Source organism: Saccopteryx leptura, chromosome 8 (genome assembly GCF_036850995.1).
Source record: "Saccopteryx leptura isolate mSacLep1 chromosome 8, mSacLep1_pri_phased_curated, whole genome shotgun sequence".
NCBI classification, from domain to species: domain Eukaryota; kingdom Metazoa; phylum Chordata; class Mammalia; order Chiroptera; family Emballonuridae; genus Saccopteryx; species Saccopteryx leptura.
This window is the reverse complement of record NC_089510.1, coordinates 28,988,825-29,014,261: the sequence shown is the minus strand read 5'-3', so window position 1 is coordinate 29,014,261 and position 25,437 is coordinate 28,988,825. Positions and strand designations below refer to the sequence as shown.

Here is a 25,437-nt window from a genome sequence, read left to right as displayed (position 1 = left end):
AAGGATACTTCGTGAAACCTCTCTGTTGTCCTAGCAGGAAATTTACCATTTTAAGATCCACACAAATGATCCAGTTATGCTCCTCATACTTCAGAAAGTCAACGACAATTTTTATGTCATTTTAATCTTCTCACAGATGTGTTGAACAACCAATTGGAACCGCTGAAAATAGGCAATATATGCACGTGTCACAAATGATGAAATATTGCGCCTTTGATTTTGAAGTGTGTAACAGCCACATATATAACAGAAGGTGTCAGGACTATTCTTACTTTTACACCTACTCGAAGAAGCCATGATTCAATCTTAAAACAAAATAAGAGGGTGTTTTTAACAGATGATGATTTTTTACACTTAAAAACAACTACAATTATGTAAAAGTGATGTCTGTAAAACATAAATTGCCTTGTGGTTATGTTCAATCCAAGAGTCGTTGCCCTTTAACTCCAATTTAAAAACCAATGCATGCCATTAACTGTAACAAAAAGAAATTAAAATTGCATAAAAACTGGAGCATGCACCAAAAAACGGATTTCAGATTTGGAATCAGCAATGCAGAAATATATAGAAACAGTTCTAAAACCTCATGCAACAGAAAATGAAAAAAAATTGTTCCCCAGTGTTATATAAGTTGTTATTCTCTGGTCATGTCAAAGCTGTAGCAATGATTTTGAAAAATGTGGAGAAACAGTAAATGATGGCCTGTGACCACAGTTAGTGTAAGTGGAGTCGGAACTGGGAGCCCCTTCTCATCGGCCGTGCTTTAGACTGTTTGTTCCTTTCCTCCACTCCCGCCCCTCTTCTCCCCTCCGCTGCCGTGTTCTGTCTCGCTGGCTTGGCCTTGGGGCCCTAACTAAGCTCACTCTTCACAGGGTCCCGTACTCTGGATGTGGGAACTGTGTTCTTTCTCAGTGATGCTGGTGGGAATGCCTTAATGAGCTGGGAGCATGGATCTTGGAGAGTAGTTCCCAGCCCATCCTTTTCTGCCAAATAAAACGTTCTGGCTACTAGGGATGAGTAATTTTAAGCAAAAACACTTTTGACTGTTAAGTACAGCTGTGTCTCCAGCATTAGTTTTCAGTGTTTATAGTTCAATTTCTCATAGCACAGCTGACTACCTCTATCAATATAGAAAACTCCCCTTAAGTCAAATTGAATCAAATTAAACAAGAATAAGTTTTTAAAACTGCTTCACAACATAATGATAAAAGGAATAATTCAACCAACAAAAAGTTGTAAGAATTCTCAATTTGCATGCACCTAACATACCTATGAGATAGGTAAATGAAAACTGATAAAATTAAAACATAATCAAATTCAAAATAAGAGTGGGAGGTATTAATTCACATGTAAGTAGGTGATAGATTAAAGCAGATAAAAATTCATAAAATTTAACAGATTTTTAAAACAGGATTAAACCCTGGCCAGTTTGCTCAGTGGATAGACTGTTGGCCCGGTGTCTGGACATCCTGGGTTTGATTTCCGTTCAAGAGATTGGAAGAGTGACCATCTGCTTCTCTCCCCCACCCTGTCCCACTTCTCTCCCTCTTCCGCTCCCACAGCCAGTGCTCCATTGGTCCCAGCATGGTCCCAGGTGCTCAGGGCAGCTGATCGGTTCAAGCACCTCAGTCTCAGATGCTAAAAATAGTTCGGTACAGTGGTGGGATTCAGCCGGTTCACGCCAGTTTGACAGAACCAATATCTAATTTTTTGATGAGTTCAGCAAACTGGCTGTTAAAATGGCACTTGTAATCAGGGTTCTCTCTAAGATGGGTGCCTGGGCAGCTGCCCAATATGGAAATCACAAATGTACATTCCTTATTCTTTTTTAACATTCATCTGCACAACAGCGTATTCTAAGCTCCTGTAGTAATGTTCATTCCATCCATAGGTGAGAAGAATTGCAAGTGAGGTCGCCAATCAAGAAGCAATATGGAAATATCTTAAATAACAGTTTTATTGTTTTTTTGTCAGGTATTATTTAATATTTTTCATTAATATTTTAAAATTTTATAACAATCTAGTTTTGTGTACCTCTTTTATTGTTCTTATTTAAGTATTAAATTCATAAAAAAATAAGCTAGCTTTTGGTATTTCTTTTTTATACTTAAAATGGTCTTTAGGGCAGAGAACCGGTTGTTAAATTATTTGAATCCCACCACTGGCTCGGAATCCAAGCATCGGCCCCAGACAGGGTTGCCGGGTGGATCGCCATCGGGGCGCATGCGGGAGTCTGCCTCACTATCTCCCCTCCTCTCACCTAAAAAAAAAAAAATGGAAATTTAAAAACACACTTCTAAATAACTTGTTAGTCAAAGAAAATTTATAATGGAAACTATAAAATAATTAGAATTAAATGATAATGAAAATGCTATAATATTAAAGGATATGGTGTTCAGCTTATGTTATATTTAAAAAGAATGTATATCCTTAATGCTCATTACATCAGAAAAAGGAAAACTTAGTGAGCTAAATACCCAACTTCAAAAATTAGAAAATCAATACAGTAAACAAACCTAAAGAAAAGAAAGTAAAGAACATCAATTAGTATAATAGAAATCGAAGATGCAATAAGTATCTATAAACACAAAACCTGTTTTTGTTTGTTTTAGAGAGAAAGAGACAGGAAGGGAGGGAGATGAGAAGCATCAACTCGTATTGCGACTCCTTAGTTGTTCATTGCTCTTCATACGAGCCTTGACCAGGAGGGGGGCTGAAGCTGAGCCAGTGACCCCTTGCTCTGGCCAGAGACCTTGGGATGGTGTCCATGAATCCACCCTCAAGCTGTTGACCCTGCGCTCAAGCCGGATGAGCCAAGCTTAAGCCAGAGGGCTCCGGTTTTCAAACCTCAGACCTCAGTGTCCCAGGTCAGTGCTCTAGCCACTGAGCTACCACTGGTCAGTCAAGAACCTGTTCTTATTTATTTATTTATTTTTTTGCATTTTTCTGAAGTTGGAAACGGGGAGGCAGTCAGACAGACTCCCGCATGCGCCCGACTGGGATCCACCCGGCATGTCCACCAGGGGGCGATGCTCTGCCCATCTGGGCGCTGCTCTGTTGCAACCAGAGCCATTCTAGCGCCTGAGGCAGAGGCCACAGAGCCATCCCCAGTGCCCAGGCAAACTTTTGCTCCAATGGAGCCTTGGCTGCAGGAAGGGAAGAGAGAGACAGAGAGGAAGGAGAGGGGGAGGGGTGGAGAAGCAGATGGGCGCTTCTCCTGTGTGCCCTGGCCGGGAATCGAACCCGGGACTCCTGCATGCCAGGCCGACGCTCTGCCACTAAGCTAACTGGCCAGGGCCTATTTTGTTTTTTTAAAGAAAGACCTCTCTAAGGTTAAGCAAGAAAAAAGAAGATGCAAATTTAAAAATGGGAGAGAAAAAAAAGAAGATATAGCTACACATAATGATCAACTCTCTCCGAAGAATTTGAAAAATTAGACAAAACAACCAGTTACCTAGAAAATCAGCACTTACTAAAACAGTAAAAAATAAATAGGAAAACCTGAATAATCATATAAACATTAGAAATTAAAGTATTTGTTAAAGCTTACCCCCCAAAATACAACATTCCTCTCGGTTTGTTTTTAATTTATTGTGTTGACATGGTTTCAAATGTCCCACTCAATATAACACCCTCTACACCCCACATCATGTCTCCCATGCCCCATGCACAGTCTCTCTGCACCCCCATTCCCCCCGAGACCTCTTCCCCCTGCTATTAGCCCCCTTTCCCTCTGGTCATTCCCGCCCTGCTGTCTGTATCTGGTGTTATGTATGTATGTTTTTGGCTAATCCCTTCACCTTCTTTGATCCCGTCTCCCCTTCCCTCTGACAGCTGTCCATCTGTTCCCTGTGACCCTGCCTCTGTTTCTATTCTGTTCCTCAGTTTATTGTGTTCATTAGATTCCACATATAAGGAGATCATACGGTATTTCACTTTCTCTGCTTGGCTTCTGCTTGTTTTACTGACAGATTTTACCAAGTATCAGGGAACGGATCATCTCAACTATATATATATACTATTTCAGAGGATAGAAAACAAGGAGGCATTTCCCAATTCTAATATAACCTCAAGACCTACACTAGACAAAGAATAGTACTGTACTAGATAGGAAAATTACGTCAACCTTGCTTTTGAACATGGATTTGAAAAAAAATGTTTAAATAAAATGTTAACTCAAAAACATTTAAAAAGTAAAACATTTAAAAAGAAATACGTCATGACCAATTGGGATTTATCCTAGAAATAACAGGCTGTTTTTACAGTTCACCACATTAACAGATAGTAGGAAAAACCCCATCTCCATAAATGTAAAAATAGAAATCACCGTGGCACCGGAGGAGGCCCGAATCCAAGAGACTTCTCCCTCCTTGGTTCTTGTCGCACTCACAAGAAAGAATTCCGGTGAGAGACAGGCTGCAGCATTTAAGCAAAGCAACCAGTTGATTAAGCCAAGCTATAACCTGGGCACAAGGCACATGCAGGCAAAGTCAGCCTGAGCGCGCCAAGCCCTCCCTTGTTGGGTCTTAGCTTCAAGGCTCTGTTTCCCTGTTATCAGGTTGAATGTAAAGGGTTTCTAGGCGCCCCTTCCCTGATACTGGGACTCACATGCAGCGTTTCAAGGTTGTTTAAACATCTGATTATTTTGTTTTGGCAGATCTTAAGACTGCTGACTCCCTCCTTCAGTGGGTGAGCTAAACATCCTATTTTCCTCCCCTCCCCTTTTCCTGTCCTAGTAACTGCTTTTCCTACCTAACAGTTGCATTAAATTTAACATAGATTCATGATGTAAAGAAAAACAAATCTCTTAGCAAACAAGGACTAAAGGAAACGTGATTACACTGGATGTAGAAGATGTGGTATATACAGGGTGGGGCAAAAGTAGGTTTACAGTTGTTCATATTAATCAATAATCATAGAATAAACTCTTGCATATTCACAACTGTAAACGTCCTTTTGCCAGACGCTGAATATATAATGGGATATTTACATGGTCATAAAAAGAAGTGAAATCTTATCATTTGTGACAACATAGATGTATGTAGAATGTATTATACGGAGTGAAATAAGTCAGACAGAAAAGGACAAATACCACATGATTTCACTTATTTGTGAAATCTGATAAAACAAAATGGCCCGGGCTACATAGCTCAGTTGATTAGATCATCATCCCGAAGCACAGAGCTTACTGGCTCGATCCCCAGTCAAGGCACAGACAGGAACTGATGGATGTTCCTTTCTCTCTCTCTCTCTCTCTTCCTCTCTCTCTCTTCCTCTCTCCCTTCCTCCCTCCCTCCCTCTTTTCCTCTCTCTCTAAATTCAATAAACATTAAAAATTTAAAAATAAAATAAACAAAGCAGAAACACAAATTCAGAGAACTGATGATTGCCAGATGGGGTGGAGTTTGGGAGGCTGGGTAAGGTGAAGAGATCAAGCACAAACTGGCAGTTACAAAATAGTCACGAGAATGTAAAATACAGCATAGGGGACATAGTCAACAATATTATAATAATTAAGTGTGGTGCCTGGTAAGCACAAGACTAACCGAGGGATAACTTTGTGAATTCTGTAAGTATCTAATCGTTATGCTGTGTGTTGCATCCACTGGGTGCGAGAACAAACGTCGGAGACTTTCAGGAGTGTAGATGGTACTTTACTGGCCAGTTTAACCTGCGCAGGGGCAAACTCCCAAGATGTCCGGAGACACCGTACTCACAAGGAGCTGCAAACGAGAGTTGCGCCTGGCGCTTACAGCTAGGTCCTTATATATCCTAAGTGAGCAAGCATTATACAGAAGCAGATGTGGCAGTTAGCTATTGGCTAGGGAGGTCACACACAGCACACACAGCATAGCAACAGGGGCCGGGTTTAGCTTAGTGGTGAATTTCAAACATAAACTTCTGATAAGGGTCTCTGACCTTCTTTGTTCTCAGCCTCACAGGGGCCCTATCAGCACTCCCTGTTCCTGCTCCTTCAATAGTTACACTCTGGCAGCCACAGCACACCTCCCTGAATCTAACACTGTGCACGTGAAACTAATGTTGAATGTTAATTGTAATTGAAGAAAATCAAAATTTAAGAAAGGAAACATCATTAAGCTGTAAGAAGCATCTTTTCATGCAGGGCTGTGTTTAGATTGTGGACTCTAGGTTTTGTGTGCCTGGGATTCAAATCCTACTCCTGTCAGTTAGTTGTGTTGTATTGTGCAAGGGTTACAAATTGTTTATGAAAATTAGCTTCTATTATCTTTTGAAGTCAGGTTTATTGGGGAGTAATTTACATATAGTAAAACTAGCCCTTCTGGTGTACAGTTCTATAAATTTTGATTAATGCATACAGTTGTGCAGCCATCATGACAATTTAGAGTATTTCCAGGTCTCTCATCTCCAGTGCTTGGAGACCACTGACCTGTTTTTTGTCCCTATAGTTTTAAATAAGCTAGAGTGTTAAATAAATGGAATCACACATGATGTAGCCTCCTGACTCAGTCTTCTGTGACTTAGCATCAGTCTTTTGAAACTCATTCATGTTGTATGTTTCAGCAATTTGCTGTGTTGCAAAGCTGTGAGAACTAATAAGAGAGCTTAGCAGGTTGCCAGCCAGGGCAGATCTAGGTTTTTGTGAGGCCTAAAGCTTACACAATTTGGGGGCCCTTCTCAGAAAAAGAATATAAAATTATTGATCAAAATTAGATCTGAGAGAAGTTATTTTAAATAAGAATCACAATGGTACTGCTACAAATGCAGGAATTCTGAAAAATGTTATTTTACCTCATCAAATAAAAAATATGGTTTCTTTAAAACCAGGTAAAATGCACTGTCACTGTATTCCTACAGCAAAGACCTTCTATTTTACATCTTTGATGATTGGAAGAATGTTTCACTGGCTAGTTCCTGGTTCTCTGCATCCTGAATCTGACTTCTGGTCCACTTCCCACTTAGCTCTGGGGATGGGTGCTGCAGGCACGCTCGACTCACCATATACAACATCTGCCCCCCCTCACTTCGGATCAGGCTGTCTGGTTAGCACAGCGTGGTAGTGTTATTCCTTGAAGCATTCCTACCCTAGGATAGTAGCAATCGTTTAACTACAGACTATCTGATTGTGACCCACATAATATCCCATTACACTCATATCAAGTGTATGTTCAACCAGATTCCTTTAACTGTATCCCCAAAATGGCTCACTACTCCCACTCCAACAGAGAATTCTGATTGGAAAAAGACAGTGGCATTAACGTATTGTGGTTCAAATACCTTTCTTTTACAAAGTTTTAAAGAAAAACTGACTCTGTGATTTATTGCCAGAGTCTCTCCCAGAGCCTAGAACGGGTTCATGCAAACAAGTACTTAGAAGCTTCAGGACGTTGCCGGGAAACTGGACTTCTGATGTTTCTCATAAAGGGAACGAAGACAGGGATTGAAGGAAAGAAAAGACTTATTTCAGCCTGCTCCTTTTGCCACATTACAAGAGCAGTAATTTTGACTCCTCTTTTAGAAGAATTCAACAAATTTCATTTGGTGATATCTTTTTTTTTTATTTTAAAGTAGACTCAGGGACTTGGAGACGAGGTGGCTTGGCCATGGCGGCTCCAGTCCTTGGGCTCAGCCAGCCACTGGAACTGAGTGGCTCTGGTCTGGCATAACCTGCTCCAATGCCAGCAATTCTAGAGGGACGCTGGTGCTGGACCCAGGCTGGCTCACTTGGGTCTCCATACTTTTCTTTCAGTACTATCTTAATGGAGATCACAGAACTAGCATACTTAGCTTTCGGAAAATCACTTTTCTCTTTGGAACCCAAAAACATCACAGACTAAAGAAACAACTAATATATTCAACCTATGGTGATATGAGATGATGTCATTTTATAATTAGAAGGTTTCAAATGAAATAATTTTTTTGGAACAAGAAGTAACTCATATTTAGAGCATTTGATTAACAAAGTATTTTAAATATTTCTCATGGGGTTTTATTGTGTAAGAGTCACGTACCTTTAAAAATATGCTCTCTTCAGCAATATTGCTTAAACACAGACTCTGTCTATGCTTCCGTTTTTAGATACTGGGAAATGGAGGAATACGAATTCAGAACATGTTTTAAGAGCATTGCTTGATTTTTAAACATTTATGGCTTTGATCCTGACAGTTATTTATTTTGTATTTCATCCTTTTTATCTTAAAGTGATTTTTAAAGCAAATAAAAGGATAAAAGAATTAAGTAAGGGGGTTAATGTTTTATACAGAATATGTATTACTTTTATAATATAAATGTAGATAAAGCAATAGAAAGGAATGCTTTTTATTTGTAATCAACACTGGGTCAAGAACTTGAGGTACTCACGGGCACCCCCACACTATTTATAGTTGAGATGGAGAGAAAGCCTAACATGTGTGCAATACCAGCACACGCTGTGATTTATAAGGTACAATAAGCGTGCAAGTGCGGAGGCAGGAGGAAGAAGTGGGACTGTGTAATCTTAGCACAGGTTCACCTAAAGGGTTCCAGATAAAGATGGCTAGGAGGGTGCTAAGAGAAAAGGGAACACCAGGAATGGAAGCCAGTGTAAGACATGTCACAGGACTAAAGGTGGCCTTTTCGGGAGAAAGATATTTCCCAAGTAAGGTTCCCAGATTTAGCAAGTAAACATACACATGAAAAATTAAATTTGAATTTCACATAAACAGAGAATAGTTGAGATATTCCCCATGAAATACTTGGGACTTAATCTATTCTAAAAAGTTTTCAATGTGCATATGAAATTCAAATTTAACAGGGCATTCTGTATTTTCTTTCACTGTAAAACTCGGGCTTTTTCCTTTTTTTTTATTTTTTTATTCATTTTAGAGAGGAGAGGGAGAGAGGAGAGGCAGAGAGAGAGAAGGGGGGGAGGAACTGGAAGCATCAACTCCCATATGTGCCTTGACCAGGCAAGCCTAGGGTTTCGAACCGGCAACCTCAGCATTTCCAGGTCGACGCTTTATCCGTTGCGCCACCACAGGTCAGGCCTGCTTTTTCCTTTTTTAAGACTCCACTGTGGGCCTGACCTGTGGGGGCGCAGTGGATAAAGTGTCGACCTGGAACGCTAAGGTCGCTGGTTCAAAACCCTGCACTTGTCTGGTCAAGGCACATATGAGAGTTGATGCTTCCTGCTCCTCCTCCCTCCCTCTCTCTCTCTCTCTCATTCTCTCTCCTCTCTAAAATGAATAACTAAATAAAATTTTTTTTTTAAATAAATTTTTATTAATGGTAATGGGACGACATTAATAAATCAGGGTACATATATTCAAAGAAAACATGTCTAGGTTACCTTGTCATTAAATTATGTTGCATACCCCTCGCCCAAAGTCAGATTGTCCTTCGCCACCCTCTATCTAATTCTCTGTGCCCCTCCCCCTCCCCCTAACTCTCCCCCTGTCCTCCCTCCCCCCACCCCTGGTAACCACCACACACTTGTCCATGTCTCTTAGTCTCATTTTTATGTTCCACCAATGTATGGAATCATGTAGTTCTTGTTTTTTTCTGATTTACTTATTTCACTCCTTATAATGTTATCAAGATCCCACCATTTTGCTGTAAATGATCTGATGTCATCATTTCTTATGGCTGAGTAGTATTCCATAGTGTATATGTGCCACATCTTCTTTATCCAGTCTTCTATTGAAGGGCTTTTTGGTTGTTTCCATGTCTTGGCCACTGTGAACAGTGCTGCAATGAACATGGGGCTACATGTGTCTTCACGTATCAATGTTTCTGAGGTTTTGGGGTATATACCCAGTAGAGGGATTGCTGGGTCATAAGGTAGTTCTATTTGCAGTTTTTTGAGGAACCACCATACTTTCCTCCATAATGGTTGTACTACTTTACAGTCCCACCAACAGTGAATGAGGGTTCCTTTTTCTCCACAGCCTCTCCAACATTTGCTATTACCCGTCTTGTTGATAATAGCTAATCTAACAGGGGTGAGGTGGTATCTCATTGTAGTTTTGATTTGCATTTCCCTAATAACTAATGAAGCTGAGCATCTTTTCATATATCTGTTGGCCATTTGTATCTCTTCCTGGGAGAAGTGTCTATTCATGTCTTCTTCCCATTTTTTTATTGGATTGTTTGTTTGTTTGTTGTTGAGTTTTATGAGTTCTTTGTAAATTTTGGAAATTAGCCCCTTATCTGAGCTGTTGTTTGAAAATATCATTTCCCATTTAGTTGGCTGTCTGTTTATTTTTATATCAGTTTCTCTTGCTGAGCAAAAACTTTTTATTCTGATGTAGTCCCATTCATTTATCTTTGCCTTCACTTCTCTTGCCATTGGAGTCAAGTTCATAAAATGTTCTTTAAAACCCAGGTCCATGAGTTTAGTACCTATGTCTTCTTCTATGTACTTTTAAATAAAAATTTTTAAAAGACTCCACTGTGTCCTACTTGGGCTGACTGGTGTCCTTTGAATCCAGCGCCCTCCTGGCTGAGTCAGGAGTTCCGGATGGGGCAGCCGCGGCACTGGGTGGTGCTCTAGTCTGGTCCACAGCCAATCACACACCTCTGAGATTTCCCAGCAAAATTATGGGCTTCCCAAAGAAGAGGACGGACTTCCTTTAAAGACTTTTTTTCTAATTAAATTTTTTGTTTTGAAATCGTTGTAGATTGGCATGCAGTTGTTAAAAACAATATGAAGGGATCACATGTCCCCTTTCCCAGATTACTTCAGCGATAACAAACTTGCAAAACTATAAGACAATATCAAAACAAGGATACTGACGTTGCCACGGTTAGGATACAGAACATTTCCATCCCAATAAGAGTCCTTCCTGTTGCTCTTTTGTAGCCACGCCTACTTCCCTCCCAGCCCCACCCCCTCAACTCCCTGTAACCACTATTCTGTTCTACATTTCTATCCTTTTGTCATTTCATCAATGTTATATAAGTGAAATCTCACAATATGTTACCTTTTGGCCTTTAGGGATAAGCTTTTTTCACTCAGCATAATTCTCTGGGTATTAATTTCTGTGTGTATCAATAGTTCATTTTTTTATTGCTGATTAAATATTCCATGGTGTATATGCCGCATGCACCCATTGAAGGCTATCTTGGGTTGTTTCGTTTTTAGGCTATTATATATATAATAAAGCTGCTGTAAATATTTGTATACAGGTTGTTATAGAAACATGTTTTTATTTCTCTGGGACAAATGCCCAGGAGTACAATTGCTGTGTTACCTAGTAGTTGCTGGCTTAGTTTTTTAAAGAAACTGCTAAAACTATTTTCCATGAGTGGAATGGAAGAGGATGTCCCATTTTCCCTTCCCCCTGCAGTGTATGAGTAATCCAGTCTCTCCGCACCTTCACTCACCAGCATTTGCTGTTGATGCTGTTTTTCACATGTTAGCCATTAATAGGCTTTTACTATTAATATAACTCCTAGTTTTAATTTGCATTTCCCAGTGCTCAATAATGTGGAACATATTGTAATGTACTTATTTGCCAGAGTATATCTCCTCTTCAGTGAAATATCTGGTCATATACTTTGCCACTTCCTAATTTGATTGTCTAGGGTTTTTTTTAAATTTTATTTATTGATTTTACAGAGAGATGGCTGTGCGAGAGGGACAAGAAGTATAGTTGCTTCAGTTTAATTAATAGTTTGCTTGCTGCTTGGCATATGTGCTTTGACCCAGCAAGCCCAGGGTTTCAAACCAGCAACCTCAGCATTCCAGTTCCATGCTCTATCAAATGTGACACCACAGGCCAGGCGATTGTCTGGATTTTTAGTGTTGAATTCTGAGATTTTTTTGTTATGCTGTCTAGATACTAGTCTGTCCTTTGTGAGATATGTGGTTTATAACTAATTTTCCCACTCTGTATCTTGTTTTTCCATCCTCTTAACGGGATCTTTGCAAAGGAAAAGTTTTCTATTTGGATAAAGTCTAACATTAATTATTTTTTTATTGATTGTACTTTTGGTATCAAAATTAAGAACTGTTTGCCTAACTCTATATCGTATAAGGCTTTTTTTCTAAAGGGTTTATAGTTTTACATTTTACATTTAGATCTGTGGTCCATTTCAAGTTTATTTTTGTATTTGGTGTGAACTTAGGTAAGGATTAATTTTTTTGCCTGACAAAATTTTCTCCGTTTGTTGAAGAGATTATCTTTTCTTCATTGAATTCCTTTTGTACTTTTGTCAGAAATCAGTTGGGCCTATTTGTGTGGGTCTTTTTCTGAGTGTATATTCTATTTCTGTAGCTATATAAGTATTGAAATTGCATAAACTAATTTCTCCCATTTGATTATTCTTTTTCAAAATTATTTTAACTATTCTAGTTCCTTTGCCATTCTGCATAAATTTTATAATAATTGTATACATCTAGAGAAAATCCTGCTGGGATTTTGTTAGAAATTTGTTACGCCTGTACAGCATTTTGAGGAGCACTGGTATCTTTACTATGATTTGTCTTCCAATTCATGAACACAATACATATATCTCTCCATTCATTTAGGCCTTTGATTTCTTTTATCTGCGTTTGTGGTCTCCATCATGCCAGTTCTGTATAGTTTTTGTTAAATTTACACCTAAGTATTTCGGAGGGGGAGATAGCAATTATAATGGCATTGTGTTTTTATTTTTTGTGTTCACGTGCTCACTGCTAGTATATAGAAATCAAATTGATTTTTGCATGTTTATCTTTTAGTTTACAACTTTGCTAACTCTCTTATCAGTTCTAGTAGGGAATTTATTTTTTTAAGATTCCTTGAGGTTTTCTATGTAAACAATTATGTCATCTTCAAGTGGGAGTAGTTTGATTTCTTCCTTTCTGATGCATATGCCTTTTATTTTACTTTCTTATCTTATTGCACTGGTTAAAAGTTCTAGCACAATATTGAATAATATTGGTCAGAACAGACATCCTTATTTTGTTCCCATACAGGGAAAAGCAGTCAGTCTTCCATTATATATAATGTTTGCTGTAGGTTTTTTATACATGCCATTTATCAGTTTCAGTTTTTAATGTATTTTTTTTTTTTCTGAAGCTGGAAACGGGGAGAGACAGTCAGACAGACTCCCGCATGCGCCCGACCGGGATCCACCCGGCACGCCCACAGGGGTGACGCTCTGCCCACCAGCTGTCCCTCCGGGGGGTCGCTCTGCCGCGACCAGAGCCACTCTAGCGCCTGGGGCAGAGGCCAAGGAGCCATCCCCAGCGCCCGGGCCATCTTTGCTCCAATGGAGCCTTGGCTGCGGGAGGGGAAGAGAGAGACAGAGAGGAAGGAGGGGGTGGGGGTGGAGAAGCAAATGGGCGCTTCTCCTATGTGCCCTGGCCCGGAATCGAACCCGGGACTCCTGCACGCCAGGCCGACGCTCTACCGCTGAGCAAACCGGCCAGGGCTCAATTTCAGTTTTTTTCTAGGGCAGTTTTATGCCCTACAGTGTGGTGGTCTGTATTAGTATATGTTCCATAACACCTGAAAATAATATGTATTCTGTTGTTGAATGGAGTGTTCTGCTGTTGCACAAATCCTATTGGTAAGTGGCGTGTCACTCGCTTCTTCTTTATCCTTCCTGATTTTCTGTTTATTCATTGAGTTTTTGAGAGAACTGTTGAAGTGTGTGACTTAATTGTAGGTTTGTCTGTTTCTTTCATTTTTGTCAGTTTTTGCTTCCCATATTTTGTAGCTCTGTTGTTTGGTGCATATGCATTTAAGATTGCTATGTCTTCTTGCCAGATTCACTGTTTTGTCATTATATAATGTCCTTCTGTTTCTGCAGTAATTTTATTTGCTCAGAAGTTTACTTTATCTGATATTAATATAGTCACTCCTGCTTTCTTTTGATTGATATTTGTATGATATTTTCTTCCTATCATTTTACTTTCAACTTGTCTAGATTGTTATATTTAAGATAAGTTTCTTTTAATCAGCATATAGTTGTCATCTCTTTTAATCCACTTTGCCAATGTCTTTAATTGGTGTGTTTAGACCATTCATATTATAATTATAGATATGTTGGGGTTTAAATCTGATATATTATTTTGTTTTTTTCTTTCTGTTTGCTGTGCTTTGTTTCTCTGTTTCCTCTTCCTTGATTTCCTGTGAGTTACTTGAACATAATTAGGATTCTGTTTTGTTTTATCTTTGTGTTTTTGAATGTATCTCTTTGTATAGCTTTTATAATGGTTGCTAAAACCACTAATGTGGATGTGACCTTGTTACCATTGGGCAGTGTGGGAAGTCCTGACTCTCTACTAGGATCTCTCTGGTACTGTCCTAGTGGGGAGGGAGAGGTGCCCTACGTTACTGCTGGGAGGACACAGAAGTCCAGGCTCACCCTGTGATCACTGTTAGTACAGTGGTGGTGGTGAAGAGAGGAGGGAACACCGGTTTATTGCCATTTCTCCGGGATGCAGATTCTGTCAGGGGTTCGATGGTTCAGTCCTACTCGATGGAGGCAGTGGAGGAAGAGTTAGGGTGCCTCATTACAGCCTTGCCGGGGTAAAATCTAGGTTACCCACTCCGCCTTTGCTGGTGTGGACGAGGCCACAGCTTTTCTGCAGTGTAGGCTGGAGTCAAGTGACTAATGTCTAAAACTTTTCAGTCTTGCTAGTCTGCCCCTTTCCTGGTCATTCTGTTGAACAAAGCAGACGTGTGTTGGGGCCTTTTTTTGGTCTGGTCCCAAATTGGCATTTTCTTTCTTTTTTTCAATATCTCACAGGAGAAAACATTGCACGGACCGTGTACACATATTGTGCTGTAGGCTAAAATATACTGTTGAACAGTGTTGTTATCTATGTGCCTGTGGAGATATATGTAATAGCTCTGTCTCATAGAAGCTGCTTGGATCTTAAATCTGGATCTCTAGCCATAACATCTCCCTTGATGAGCTTTCTTTTCATTTTTCTAAATTTACTTATGTATTGGTCAATTGATTTGAGGGAGGGAGAGAAACACTGATTTGTTGTTCCACTTCCTTTGTGCATTCATTGCTTTATTCTTGTATGTGCCCTGACTGGGGTTCGAATCCACAACCTTGGTGTTTTGGGACGATGCTTTAACCAACTGAGCTACTGAGCCAGGGCTGAGTTTTCTTTTTTTAATGAATGTTATAGAAATACTAAAACATGTTGAGAATAATATAATAAACAATCATGTACCACCATCCAACTTAAGAAATAAAACCTTAAACCCAGTTTTAGTTCCCTGAAAACCCAGCCTTTATCCTGTTCTCCTTTTTTTCCTCTTATAAGCATCATCCTGAATTTGGTACTTGTCATTCTGTGTTTGTTTTTATATTTCTATAATATATGTCCATATCTATAAAAGTGTTTTTTTTATTGAAGTGAAATTCATATAACATAAAGTTAAATATTTTATTTATTTATTTTTCTTATTGACTTTATTGAGGTGACACTGGTGAACAAAACTATACAGGTTTCAGGTGCACAGTTCCATAACACACCATCTGTACACTGTATGGTGTGTTCACCACCCCAAATCAAGTCTCCTTCCATCCCTTTTTATCCCCCCACACCCTCCTCCACTCCAGGCATTTTCAAGTTGCTGCTTTTTAAGCTCCAACTCTGAGATAATGATATGGTCAAAAGAAAACCAAAGAAGCTGATCCTTATGTTGTTTGGTTTAGTGGGCCCCAAAGTCCCTAGCAGGTCTGCCATCTTCTCTCCACCTTTCAAAGGCTTCCTGTGTTTGTTTTATATATGCCAGGTCCAGGGTTTTTAGCTGTGCTTACTTAGGAGGAGGAATGGGGGGAAATATGAATACTAATACTGACTCCCTAGATGGATAAGTTCTATAAATACCTTTTAATTTTTTATATTTATTTATTTTTCAAAAGAGAAAAAAAGGAGAGAACGATTTTAAAAAGGAGAGAGGGACAGAGAGAGAGAAAAAAGAACATCGATTTGTTCCATTTATTTATGGATTCATCAGGTGATTCTAGTATGTGCCCTGACCTGGGTTCAAACTCACAACCTTGGCCTATCAGGATGATGCTCTAACCAACTGAGCTACCGGCCAGGGCTATAAATACTTTTAATGACAACTTAATCACTCATTTAAAACTCTCTGTTGCCTGACCAGGCAGTGGTGCAGTGGATAGAGTGTCGGACTGGGATGCAGAGGACCCAGGTTCGAAACCCCAAGGTTGCCAGCTTGAGCACAAGCTCACCAGCTTGAGCGCAGGGTCGCTGGCTTGAGTGTGGGATCATAGACATGACCCCGTGGTCGCTGGCTTGAGCCCAGGGATGCTGGCTTGAGCAAGAGGTCACTCACTCTGCTGTAGCCCCCTGGTCAAAGCACATATGAGAAAGCAATTAATGAACAACTAAAGAGCTGCAATGAAGAATTGATGCTTCTCATCTCTCTCTTCCTGTCTGTCTGTCCCTATCTGTCCCTCTCTCTGTCTCTGTCTCACACACACAAAAAAAATTCTCTATTAATCCTCTATGCTACTGCTCCATTGGGTAGAAGTCCTTTTTTCACGCTACACAGTGAAAGTATGTATGTTAATCAGAGTTCTCCAGGAAAAACAGAACCCAATGAGATCGATATATATTTCAATCTATAACTGTATAAATCTAGATATAGACATAAATAAAGTAAGTAATCACCTCATGTGGTTATGGAGGCTGACAAGTCCCAAGATCTGCAGAGTGGATTGATCCAGAAGATCTGATGGTGTAGTTTCAGTCTGAGGTCTGACATGCTACAGGTCCAGGAAGAGCCCATGTTTCAGTTCAAGTCCAAGGAAAAAGAGAGAGAGAGAAGGAGGGGGAGAAGGAGAGAGATAGAGAGAGAACGATTTGTTCCACTTATTTATGCATTCACTGGTTGATTATTCAATGTGCCTTGACTAGCAATTGAACCCAAACCTTAGTATACTGCAGTGGTTCTCAAACTTTTTGAAGTTGGGGCACATTTAAAATTCTACAAATAATTGTAGGTGCACTATATACAAATTTCTGAGAAATATGTTATAATAATTAAATCAAATATTAAAGAAAAAATATAAAGTTCAAGCGTGCTTTTATGGTAATTAAGTGAAATAAATATGACAAAATTCAATTTATTCTGACATTAAAAAACACTTTTATGTTACATTTTTTGAGTTATGCTTTTTAGAATTCGTAAAAAAGAGGGGTTAAAAAATAAAAAACGGCAAAAATGTTATCTTTTTATATATATATTAGATACATTCTTAGTAAGATTTAGTAAATTTGTCAGGTCCCTGCGTGAATGTGTTAAGTTTCTTCATTCTTATGTTTATGAGAAACATGAGCCTGATGTGTCCTAGAGATTTCTTCAATGTTTGAGCATATATTTGAAAGGCAAACTCTCATTTCCTCGTCAATGCATTGAAGAATTCCTCTCTTTTTACTCTTAATTGTGTTGAGTGCAGAAAACCCCCACCATACATTATCGTCTTAACTTTACACCAAACAAAGGATAGAAGAAACTTGCCTCCAGTCTTTCCAGGAAACATGGGGGGTAGTGTAAACAATCCAGCACCACAGCTTAACAGCCTTTTGCAACCTAATCAGGCAAGTGAGGTGGGTGGTTGGGCAGACTGTCAGCTTACAGCCAATTCCCCACACCTCTGTCCCCCAAAAATCTAAACTCCAAAAACCCTGTTGGTTTTTTGGTCCCCACCAGGTACATATTTCTCTGGAATACCATAGGGCACACCTGGAAATCTTCTAGGGCTCACCAGTGTGCCCTGGAGCACACTTTGAGAACCACTGGTATATTGAGATGACTCGGTAATCAACTGAGCTATCCAGTCAAGGCCAGGAAATATTATTTTACTCAGAGGAGGGGCATCCTATCAGGCCTTCATATGATTGGATGAGATCCACCCATGTTAGGGAGGGCAGTCCATTTTACTCAATATACTCATTCAAATGTTAATCTCACTGAGAAACAGTCTCACAGAAACATCCAGAATAGTGTTTGACCAACTATCTAGGCACCCTGTGGCTCAACCAAGTTTATACTTGATAAAATTAATCATAATGGTATGTAAACATTTAAAAGCTCAAGACTATCAAATGGGTTCATTTGGACCTAGATATGAATTCTGACCAAGGTTTGCTTACAAATTCATATTTTAGGCTGACTTTGAGATATGTAGAGAAACTCAAAGGGAATGAGTAAAGCCTGTCAAAGTTCAAAAATGTGTTTATAAAGAACAACTACTATAATCTGAAAGGCAGTATGACACGAAAGAAAGTAAGAAACTTATGGTTGCCTTGTTTCTTCAAGAGAACTTTAAACAAGAAATCTGTTGAAACTTCTATTTTTCCTCATTCTTAGAGTAAGAATTTATTTTTTCCATTGTTGAAAGATTTTAGTAATTCAAAATAAGAATTGCTCATGACCTGTAATTCCCTCTCAAGAGCATCAGCTTTCCTACCTGAAAATGAGGACTTAATAACTGTAAAATCAGTGTGAGTGTGTGTTCCACAATTAAAACATCATCAAATGTTGGATAATCTTCAGTTTTGCAGCAATATTTATATATAAGACTTCCATCTTGGTGCTGAAATCTCTATCTTCATTTTGGGTCATTTCTTTAACCTCATCTTTCTAGAGGTGAAATTGCTAAATCAAGGGCAAGGCATAGAATCTTCTAGAAAGGTGGTATACCAAGATTTACTAGCAGTGGTAGCAATGTGGAGGAGGGGAGAGGCTTTTCTAATTGTTAAACTTTATATTTTCTAGAAGCATCAGATGGTGAAGGAGGAAGAGACGTAGGAACGACCCAGCAGGACACAGCTCCGGTTCCTGTCCTGTCAAAGAAAACCAAACAGGTGACAGTCACTGTGAAAATGTCCCAACTGATGGGTTCTGTAGTTATCCTGTTCTTCCCTCTACCTTATTCCTGTGCCCTGACATCAGTCGTTGGTCAGATTTCAGGGAAACTTTCACCTTCTCTTGCCTTTGAAAAAGCCATGCTTCATTAGTTAAAACAAGCGAGGTCTGTCTGTCTTTTCCCCTAATATTCTTTTCTTACAATATAAATGTATTTTACGATAATGGTTTCTTAGATTTCTGTATCACATTTTCACCAACTATCCAGTCTTATTCTTTTAGGGAGAGTTGCTAAAAGGAAACAAACTTCATAAAGACATTCTACAGTAACCCACCACCACCACCAATGCATGGCGACGGTGCCATGCCGTGCTGCCAGCCGGCTCCAGGGCCACATGCACCCAGCTTTATGGTCCATTGTGTGACTGCTCATCACAGGATTTGCCGCCGTCATAGTACCACAGGTGGCCATTTGATCAACTTTGTTTCCTCAACCTATGACCTTTCATTTCTTTTTTATCTTCCGACTGCCCACTTATATCCATTTGCAGCTTTTTTACGTTATGTATCCCTAAAACCTGACTAATTACCTGTATGATTTTTATTATATTTTTAATATTTTTATTTTTAAATTACAGTTGACATACACTTTTATGTTAGTTTGAGGTATACAACCCCATGATTATACATTGAGATAACTTACAAAGTGCATATCCAATAAATCTAGTACCCATCTGACATCATATACAGTTGTCCCTCGCCATATCACAGTTCACTTCTTTTTTAATGGATTTTAATTTATTGTGTTTACATAGATTCTAGTGTTGCCCCGAATGTATCACCCCTTCCCCATATTCCCCTCAACATGTCCCTTGCCCCCCTCCCCACAGCTTTATCCCACCCTATCATTCCCTTTCCCTCTGTTCTCTTTTCCTCTGGTTCCTTTGATCTCTCCTCTGTCTCAATTCCGTTCCTCAGTTCACAATGTTCATTGGATTCCTCAAATGAGTGAGGTCATATGATATTTTTCTTTCTCTGCCTGGCTTATTTCACTTAACATAATAGTTTCTAGGTCCATCCATGTTGTTGCAAAAGGTAAGATTTCCTTCTTTTTCATGGCCCCATAGTATTCCATTATATATATGTACCATTGCTTTTTAATCCACTCGTCCACTGACGGACACTTAGGCTGTTTCCAGATTTTCTCTATTGTGGAACAATGCTGCCATAAACATGGGGGTGCATTTCTTTTTTTTTAATTTATTAATTTCAATGCAGTGACATTGATAAATCAGGGTACATATGTTCAGAGAAAACATCTCCAAAATATTTTGACATTTGATTATGTTGCATACCCCTCACCCAAAGTCAAATTATCTTCCGTCACCTTCTATCTGGTTTTCTTTGTGCCCCTCCCCTATCCTCACCCCTTCTCTCTCCTTCCCCCCCCCATTACCATCACATTCTTGTTCATGTCTCTGAGTCTCATTTTTATGTCCCATCTATATATGGATTCATATAGTTCTTAGTTTTTTCTGATTTACTTATTTCACTCAGTATAATGTTGTAAATGATCCAATGTCATCATTTCTTGTGGTAGAGTAGTATTCCATAGTATATATGTACCAAAACTTTTTTTTTTCTGTATTTTTCTGAAGCTGGAAACAGGGAGAGACAGTCAGACAGACTCCCGCATGCACCCGACCGGGATCCACCTGGCACGCCCACCAGGGGGCGACGCTCTGCCCACCAGGGGGCGATGCTCTGCCCCTCCAGGCGTCGCTCTGTTGCGACCAGAGCCACTCTAGCTCCTGGGGCAGAGGAGCCATCCCCAGCGCCTGGGCCATCCCTGCTCCAGTGGAGCCTTGGCTGCGGGAGGGGAAGAGAGAGACAGAGAGGAAGGAAAGGGGGAGGGGTGGAGAAGCAGATGGGCGCTTCTCCTGTGTGCCCTGGCCAGGAATCGAACCCGGGACTTCTGCACGCCAGGCCGACGCTCTACCACTGAGCCAACCAGCCAGGGCCCCAAAGCTTTTTAATCCACTCGTCCACTGGGCTGTTTCCAGATCTTCACTATTGTGAACATGGGGGTGCATTTCTTCTTTTGAATCAGTGATATGGTGTTCTTGGGATATATTCCTAAAAGTGGGATGCCTGGGTCAAAAGGCAGTTTGATGTTTAATTTTTTGAGGAATCTCCATACTGTTTTCCACAGTGGCTGCACCAGTCTGCATTCCCACCAGCAGTGCAGGAGGGTTCCCTTTTCTCCACATCCTCGCCAGCACCTATCTTGTGTTGTTTTGTTAATGAGCGCCATTCTGACTGGTGTGAGGTGATATCTCATTGTGGTTTTAATTTGCATTTCTCTAATGATTAGTGATGTTGAACATTTTTTCATCTGTCTATTGGCCATCTGTATGTCCTCTTTGGAGAAGCGTCCATTCATTTCTTTTGCCCGTTTTTGGATTGGATTGTTTGTCTTCCTGGTATTAAGTTTTACAAGTTCTTTATAAATTTTGGTTATTAACCCCTTATCAGACGTATTGTCAAATATAACCTCCCATTGTGTAGTTTGTGTTTTTATTCTGTTCTTATTGTCTTTAGCTGTGCAACAGCTTTTTAGTTTGATATAGTCCCATTTGTTTATCCTGTCTTTTATTTCACTTGCCCAGCCTATGTTTTCTTCTAAGATGCTTATGGTTTCACGGCTTACATTTAAGTCTTTTATCCATTTGAGTTTATTTTTGTGAATAGTATAAGTTGGTGGTCTAGTTTTATTTTTTTGCAGGTAGCTGTCCAATTTTCCCAACACCATTTGTTAAAGAGGCTGTCTTTACTCCATTGTATACTCTTACTCCTTTGTCAAATATCAGTTGTCCATAAAGGTGTGGGTTTATTTCTGGGTTCTCTGTTCTGTTCCATTGATCTATGTGCCTGTTTTTATGCCAGTACCAGGCTGTTTTGAGTACAATGGCCTTGTAGTATAACTTGATATCTAGAAGTGTGATACCTTCCACTTTATTCTTCCTTTTCAAGATTGCTGAGGCTATTTGTGTTCTCTTTTGGTTCCATATAAATTTTTGGAATATGTGTTCTATATCTTTGAAGTAAGTCATTGGTATTTTAATTGGTATTGCATTGAATTTATACATTGCTTTGGGCAATATAGACATTTTAATGATGTTTATTCTTCCTAACCATGAGCACGGTATATGCTGTCCTGATGTGCTTCATTGATCACATGCCATTGCTATTTTCTGCTAAGAAAAAAAAATTACTCAAGAGTTTATGAGCCATTTTATCCACCTTCCTCTTGCTCTAGGTTCTTTAACTATGAAATTGCTTTAAAGAATTCAAGCCCTAGGTGGACAAAATGCCTAATTTCTCCCTCAAGCCTCTCCATTGTCCTGGCCAGAGAATCTACAAGGGAATCTTCTGTGCCCTCTCTGCCTCGTGAGTGTTATCCATCTAGCGCCCTGGAGACCAGGGCATACCCCCACCTGTCTGTACCCCTTGAGGACAGAGTGTGTGTGTGTCTCCACAGCACCTGGCACAGCATCTTGCCCCGAATCTGCACTCACTTTCTGAGGAATGAAGGAATGGGTGCCTATAGCAGTATTCCAGTTTTCTCATCACTCTCAACCCTTTGGGACCCAGCTTGCGAGTCATCAGCTCCCCACCACTGCTGCCTACAGAGATCCCTAAGCCTACCTAGGCTGGCCCCTCCCAGGAAGGTTTCTCCCCATGCACACTCAGAGCAGGGGTCACTCTTCCTCCACCCTGACTGCCCTCTGGGGCCCCCCTGCTGGGGTCCCTGCCTCTCCGCTGGGCCCCCTGCCTCTCCGCTGGGCCCCCCTGCCTCTCCGCTGGGGCCCCCTGCCTCTCCGCTGGGCCCCCCTGCCTCTCCGCTGGGGCCCCCCTGCCTCTCCGTTGGGGCCGCCCTGCCTCTCCGCTGGACCCCCTGCCTCTCCGCTGGGCCCCCTGCCTCTCCGCTGGGGCCCCCCTGCCTCTCCGCTGGGCCCCCTGGGGCCTCCTGCCTCTCCTCTGGGCCCCCTGCCTCTCCGCTGGGCCCCCTGGGGCCTCCTGCCTCTCCGCTGGGGTCCCCCTGCCTCTCCGCTGGGCCCCCCTGCTGGGCCCCCTGCCTCTCCGCTGGCCCCCCTGCTAGGCCCCCCTGCCTCTCCGCTGGCCCCCCTGCTGGGCCCCCCTGCCTCTCCGCTAGGCCCCCTGCTGGGCCCCCCTGCCTCTCCGCTGGGCCCCCCTGCTGGGCCCCCCTGCCTCTCCGCTGGGCCCCCCTGCCTCTCTGCTGGCCCCCCTGCTGGGCCCCCCTGCCTCTCCGCTGGCCCCCCTGCTGGGCCCCCTGCCTCTCCGCTGGCCCCCCTGCTGGGCCCCCCTGCTGGGCCCCCTGCCTCTCCGCTGGGGCCCCCTGCTGGGCCCCCTGCCTCTCCGCTGGGCCCCCTGCTGGGCCCCCCTGCTGGGCCCCCTGCCTCTCCGCTGGGCCCCCCTGCTGGGCCCCCTGCCTCTCCGCTGGGCCCCCCTGCTGGGCCCCCCTGCTGGGCCCCCTGCCTCTCCGCTGGGGCCCCCTGCTGGGCCCCCTGCCTCTCCGCTGGGCCCCCCTGCTGGGCCCCCTGCCTCTCCGCTGGCCCCCCTGCTGGGCCCCCCTGCTGGGCCCCCTGCCTCTCCGCTGGGGCCCCCTGCTGGGCCCCCTGCCTCTCCGCTGGCCCCCCTGCTGGGCCCCCCTGCCTCTCCGCTAGGCCCCCTGCTGGGCCCCCCTGCCTCTCCGCTGGGCCCCCTGCCTCTCCGCTGGGCCCCCTGGGGCCCCCTGCCTCTCCGCTGGGGCCCCTGCCTCTCCGCTGGGGCCCCCTGCCTCTCCGCTGGGCCCCCCTGCCTCTCCGCTGGGCCCCCTGCCTCTCCGCTGGGGCCCCTGCCTCTCCGCTGGGCCCCCCTGCCTCCCGCTGGGCCCCCTGCCTCTCCGCTGGGGCCCCTGCCTCTCCGCTGGGCCCCCCTGCCTCCCGCTGGGCCCCCTGCCTCTCCGCTGGGGCCCCCTGCCTCTCCGCTGGGCCCCCCTGCCTCCCGCTGGGCCCCCTGCCTCTCCGCTGGGGCCCCCCTGCCTCCCGCTGGGCCCCCTGCCTCTCCGCTGGGGCCCCCCTGCCTCTCCGCTGGGCCCCCCCTGCCTCTCCGCTGGGCCCCCTGCCTCTCCCCAGCGGCTCTGCTCCCCCTGGACCTCACCTCACCACCCCGAGGACACCTTCTTGTCAGACTGTCCTCTCTTGAATCTTCCTCTGGTTGTTTATGCACAAAGAGCTCGAATCTCCAACTATATGTTTAATAAGCACGTTGGAGGCCCTGAGTTTTTCATATTTGCTGCAGTACCTAGCACAGTGCTAGGCAATTGACTCTATTTGGTAGATGCGATTGGATATTTTGTTTTTTTCCTGGATCAAAAAATATTCTTTTATGCTCTATTTATATTGTTAATTTTTTTTAATTATCTCAGTCTCTGCTGTTCTTTGTGTTTGGGGAGTTTTTCATGCTTGCGCAGGAACTGCCGGCATCCTCCTGCCCCCTGTAATAGACACTTGGGTTTTCCTCTCGTGGGTGAGAGCACCTGTCAGGTGGGCATCCCCCCAGTGCCAGAGCTGGCCTCACGTCTCCATTGCTGAGTCCCCGCCTCTCCTCTGTCCAGTACTTCAAGCCCCAGATTTATAACTTTATGAAAATTTTGACCCATGCAACTACATCATCTCCAGCAACCATTTCCCATCTAAGTAATCATCCTTGGCCTCCTTAATAATGTAAGTCTAAAGATTTGCCAGCAGTTCTTTCTTTTTCCAGATATTGCTTCCAAAATAAATGATGAATTCCCCTACTCCGAGAGATTGCATCACCCTCTTCCCTCCTCAGCATCAGTCATTGTAGAGCCAGGCCTAGTGACTTGGTAATTATGGTTCCCTTAAGGAATATAATCTCTGAGGAGAGACTCTGTGCCTTTTCATCGATGCCTCCATGATGTCAGGAGCTTCTCAGTAGTTCCATGACCCGTCTCGCCCCCTCAGAGGCCACACTGGACTTCTTTTTCCCTAAGCCAGCCTTTTGTTTATCTCCTTGGTTCAGAAAGGAATCTCCAGCAAGAGTTCTTACCCCTTTCCCTCCTTACTTGCCTTTCTCTATTGTCGTATTTTTTTACTGTTTCCTTATTTCAGCATTCATCATTTCATGTCTCTCGCATTCTGTCTTTAAGATTACCCTGGATGGTTTTAAGAGTATCTACGCTCTTTTATGTACCATTTTCCTTTTCATGCTAGTGTGTCAATTCTGTCCCTCTTTATATTACTCTGTTGTTATATAACAAATTGACCCAAAAGTTAGTAGCTTAAAGGAACCTTTTCCTCATAGTGGCTGCTATTTCACAGGTGTGACTGAGCTCCAGCTCTCTGGCTCTGTGTCTCTCATGGGGCGCCAGTCAAGTTGTGGGCTCTGTGGGGGCGCTCCACCCTCCTCCCCACAGGGTTGCCTCACACACAAACATTGCCTCCGCACAACCACAGGGTTTTTCCAGATAATGGCTTCTCTACCTTGGCCCCCTGCCAGGGCAATTGAGGGACAAATAGCCCTTAAGCTTCCTAGAGAC

The 25,437-nt window shown here is 42.4% G+C and overlaps 1 protein-coding gene across 5 annotated transcripts in view; it reads left to right on the top strand.

Annotated features, from left to right (window-relative positions):
- CMSS1 (cms1 ribosomal small subunit homolog) overlaps positions 1–25,437 on the top strand; it is a 419,693-nt gene that overhangs the window by 352,499 nt on the left and 41,757 nt on the right. For all 5 annotated transcript variants that reach the window (XM_066347859.1, XM_066347858.1, XM_066347860.1 and 2 more), the window contains one exon: positions 18,723–18,811. In XM_066347859.1, coding sequence (XP_066203956.1) covers positions 18,723–18,811 — 89 coding nt within the window. The remainder of the gene's footprint in view (positions 1–18,722; positions 18,812–25,437) is intronic.